This window comes from Larus michahellis, chromosome 1, assembly GCF_964199755.1.
Source record: "Larus michahellis chromosome 1, bLarMic1.1, whole genome shotgun sequence".
Lineage (NCBI taxonomy): Eukaryota > Metazoa > Chordata > Aves > Charadriiformes > Laridae > Larus > Larus michahellis.
Window position 1 is genome coordinate 28,963,372 of NC_133896.1, and position 5,000 is coordinate 28,968,371.

The 5,000-nt window shown below is 40.3% G+C and overlaps 1 protein-coding gene across 9 annotated transcripts in view; it reads right to left on the reverse strand.

Annotated features, from left to right (window-relative positions):
* Positions 1–5,000, reverse strand: part of FOXP2 (forkhead box P2) — a 431,849-nt gene that overhangs the window by 38,549 nt on the left and 388,300 nt on the right. For all 9 annotated transcript variants that reach the window (XM_074605059.1, XM_074604981.1, XM_074604732.1 and 6 more), the window contains 2 exons: positions 3,942–4,029; positions 1,416–1,499 (listed from right to left, as the gene is read on the reverse strand). In XM_074605059.1, the coding sequence (XP_074461160.1) occupies positions 1,416–1,499; positions 3,942–4,029 (172 nt within the window). The remainder of the gene's footprint in view (positions 1–1,415; positions 1,500–3,941; positions 4,030–5,000) is intronic.

The window sequence follows — 5,000 nt, forward strand, 5'->3', positions numbered from 1 at the left end:
ACAGATCATCTGGGGTTAAAATAATTAAATGGTAGAAATGTGTTCTGTAAACCTTTTCCCACACAGTTCATCAGCGTTTGGAACCTAACCTGAATTGCTTGAGAAGCCTGCGTGACAGAAAAACTTCACAATGCATAGAAATGGAAAAAGCACTCAGATTGCTTTATTAATATATACGCCACATATACTAAAATTAAAGTTTCTAAATGTCTTTCCTGAGTAGATAATCTAAAATAAAAATTAGAATTTAGTTAGGCTAATGAAAGCAAAAATAGTGCATCCAAATTTTCTCTCACAAAGGCAGGGGTTAAAGAAACGCTAACACTTTCTTCATTCACCATCAGGTTATAAAGTGTGCCCTCAAACAAAGATTTTCTTTGAAGTACGTGGAGCTGAAAACACAAGAGACGGAGTATGCTGTCCTTCCACATAGACATTAACTGGGCGTGATATGCAAGTGTGCTCTTTAAAACAGATTATGTTCCTTCTGCCTACATTTCCTGACTTTGATAGACACAGATTTTCATCGATACCCCAGCATTTCATCTTCAAGTACCGGTATATCCTTTTCATATTGTAGGTACAAAGGTTACCGTCACGGTTAACATTAATGAACAGTTAACGTATCACATAGCTTCTATTGTGAGTGCAGTGTATTTAAGCGTAGTATATTGTAAGCACTACGATGCATGACACCCTGACAGTACAAAACTGGACCTGCATCAGACAATACTTTTGCTCACGCGAAGCCACGCTCAGTTTAATGGAGTCTGGATCTGACTGCAGATCCAGCTGCACAACCGGGGCCTGATGCAGCGCCGCGGAGCAGCTGGGAGCAACAGAGACTTTTCAGTGCCCGTACCAACCCCAACAACATCACAGTGGATGCATAACACTGCAGTCTTGACAGAAATTGAGCAAAACCCCCATGTTTACAATTTTTTAAATTTGCTGCATAAAATGGCATTTTCGTTCATTTAAGAATAACAAATTGGTTTTTTGTGTCTCGTCAGGAATTTTAGAAATTTCCTAAGTACCTAGATTCTTTTTACATTTACTTTTTTGCTGCCACAGAGTCCACTGAACTTCAAATCTTTCAAAGTGGGTTTCCTTTTAATATCTCTAAATCTATCACAAAAAGATATTCTCTCTAGTTTCAGTCTCAAGGCAATGATTTGGACACTTATAGGTGTACTTTGTTTAGTGTCACCTATGGTGTAGATTGGATAGATTTTGTAAAAGATAGCATTACTTTTAAAGAAACATACAATTTGACAAGCTATTGCTTTTACCTTCATTTTATTGCCTTATTTTTCATCACACTCATTGTTTTCCAACTGTCACTAAATTGTTCATTTTCCTAGTCTGCTACATTCGTAGACCTATTTACTGTTTATAAAGCAATATGCACTTACAGGTTTTGGAGATGGCTTGGGCTCCGAGGGTCGCATGTGCAAGTGGGTCATCATTGCTTGAAGACGTTCGCGTTCTTTAGAAAGCTGTTAAGAAAGAGTGAGATCAGAAGCATTTTCGAAATGACTGATACAGCTATTTTACTGCAGTGATACATCTTATCATTGAGCTTGTCTCAGTGTAATGGTTCCTGCATATAAAAGTCTATGTCAGTAGAAACTTATCTGAGAGGAAATGCAACTTTGGGCACGGAAAGAAAGAAGGAAAAAAAACCCAAAAAACTTTTATAGCCTTTCGTATGTTAAGAGGTCAGAGAAAACAAATAACACTTCATCTTTTTGTCAATAAGAGAATTGAGGTCACAGTTGCCTCGACAGTAACAAGTTACTAAGACCATAAATTAGAAGGCCCATAGTGTCTCTTTAAAGTCCTGTGGACACTGTTAGCAATGGACTAGTGCCAACAGCTGTGAAGGGGTGAAGGGTCCTCAAAGCACAGTGCCTGCCAGGATTGTCTACACACTTCATCCTTTCCCACTGAGGTCCAGTTAGTGCCCCCTGCAATCTGCCATCATCAATCTAATTCAATAGAGTGACAGAGCCCAGGCAGTGTGAAACGCTGAACTCTGCCACCGAGTCGGCATCGACACTGCACTGGGTCTCATTACAACTGATGGACCTTACTTCACTAGCAGTCAGACAAAGCAAAAAATGGCATAATTGGTCACACTGCAAGCTAAATCTTCACTTGGACTGTTACATTACAGCCTAGCCTTTGTAAATGGTAAACAGTTCTTAAGAAGCCCTTAAACTGCCTTTAGAAAACACTGCGTTACCGAAACCTGTACTGTTTCCTAACTGATACCATTTTCTGGTCATATGCTACGTAAATACTTGTAGTTTCACAGTCAAAAAAATTACCAAATTTAAAAAAAAAAAAGAAAGAGGAGGAATTGTTTGAAATAAGTAACTTGTTGATAAAAATATCAGAACATAAAAATGTAAAATGTATCTTACAACAGGAAAAGAATAATTTTTTTTCAAAAGCTAGGCTGCAAGAAGAAATGCTCAAAATTGTATTCTAGCGATATGGCTTTGGGTATCTCCAACATGAGTACGACATTAATTGCAACAAGAATCACTTGGCGTTTAACACTGCCGTTTTCTGGAGAGTTCTGTAGTACTTTCTTGCACAAATTCAGCTCAAGAGTTAAACCCGTAGACTGAGACTGGACTAAGGAAACTCATATGTAACTATAAGAAGAGGAAACTACCTGATTTACTGCAGATACTTTGGGTACGCTGGATATGATTTGGTCAGTGCATCTTTCATTAAAAAACATCTGATGCAGGGAGTGGGAGAAAGGTTTCTTCTTAGGCTTCATATTATGTGTGTGACACTTTAGAGACAAGTGATTGGCCATGACGTGAATTCCTAACAAACAAATTAAGCTAACACTATCCTGTAAATCTTATAAAAGAAACTGCAGCTTTACCTGGGTTTATAAAGCTTTCATTTGAAGAGAAACAACAATAAATGAAATTATTGTACCCTCCTCCCACTGCTTTGGGTTTCCAGTATTAAAATACAGAAGACCCAAACAGTTTGCCTTGGCTGAGAGAAGAACCAGTATTCTTATATGCATGAGAACAGTGAGACAATGTGCTAAAAGGCGAGAAAGCTGAAAGGTGTTTATCCTTCTTTCTCCACGTATTGCAACAAATGGGGAAAAAAATCTCTGTGTGTCCCTTGGGCTCCTCTGCACCTCCGTAAGAGAAGACAGCACTCCTGAAAATGCCCTCCTATGAGTCCCGTACAGGCGGGAGGGGACCCCATGGTGTAGGCGTCCCACACGGTCATTCTGGGCTGCCAACGTTCGTGCCCAGCCTCGGTAGACTGGTAAGTGTAGTCAATACTGGGAGACCCCAGGGGTACTCGGCACTTCTTCCATAAGCTGGAGGGAGCATTCACATACACGCAGTGACCTCTAACGGTTAGAGTCTGAACAGGGCACCCGACTGCTGCGGTGCCAGCCATGGCACTCCCTGGGGACCTCCCTGAGTAGTGGGTCCGACCTTACGCTTTCTGGTCGCAGAAAAATGCCCACCGTCAGGCTGTAAGTCATTTCCGGTGGATATATTCTCTGTTACTCCTTTGTCCTGCAGTCTGGCATAGACAAGCATCGGGTTAGAAGGGGAAGAAGGAAGAAGGGTCCTGACCCAGCATTTCAAGAACTGAAGACAGTTTGGATCCAGTCTCTGCTCCAGGGACTGCATTTTCATTCATGATGAATGGCATTAGGGTCTTAGTTCAAGCAAAATACTGTAGACAGTGCTGATGTTAGATAATTATTGCATAATTTATAATGTGAAAAATCTTTAAGTAAAAACCCCCACTTGTTCAAGAATATCAACAAATTTCATGCAAGAAACATATGGCTTTAAGCTAGAGTCACTAAGGCAAGTGTTTTCAATTTAGTTTTGGTTAATAGTAAGTAAGTAATAGGATAATACATCCATGTAACAAACCTGTATTTCTAACTGCTGAACCACTTGCATTTGCACCCGACACTGAGCAGTGCTTCTGTCATCCAATGCATGTTCATTGTTAAGGTGCCTAGAGAAGAAAGAGAACACTAGTAATACAGAGGAAAATTTCTTTATGAATCCATTTTTCTCTCCTGTGCGTATGGCTTCCATTAGTTTCAATGGGAGTTCTGCAAAAGACCAAGTCAGAGCATGCCTTAGATACAACAATACAAAATAATAAAACTGATTATTTAATTTAGTTCTACAAACTCTCTGTGTTGAGTGCCAGATACTCCCAGATCACATCTGCCATCTAAAGGCCAATGTAACTGGTTATCAATATTTGGTAGAGTGACTGAACTGATTTCCACTCCCTGTTCCTAGTACAGATGAACAGAGAATCACCTTACAAATGATTTTTCAAAACATGCAATTGCTTTTAGGCTCCCTGAACTACTGTGAATTAATGTAGACTTTAAGATTTCTCTATCTGCTCTTCTTTAATTGATAAGCAAAACCAAGAGCAGAACATCTGTTCCCTCATCCCCAAAACAGAGCTGTAGGGGAACATCAATGATTTTCACTGCAGTTTCCAGAATTAGCCTCTGAAGTTGATGGCACCGATCGGGCTCCCCAGTCTGTGGAAGAGTGTAGAAGATCAAGGCAGGGGAAGGAACAGCTACACACCTCACACACACAGAAAGCCTCCTGGCAGGGATTCAGCCTACACAGACCAGTTTAGCAAAACCAAACCACACTCTGCAATGGGGAAAGAGGACCTCAGTGAGTGGCTGGCTGTAACTGAAGTACAGCCCAGACCCAAGTGGCTGTCCCCTGTACGTTTCAACCGAGTACAACTTTACAAAGCTCATTTAATATTGTTTTTTGAAGAACAGTGGTTTCAGTATATTCTCTCTCTTTTCCAGAATCAACGAAGTCCCTACTGGAGCTTTAATATTGGGTTTGTTGCTCCACTGAGAAGAAAACGTAAGCATCAGGCTAAAGAAAAAATGAGAGCGAAGGAGTTTTGCCTTTGAATGTGGATTTACTGGCTGTTTC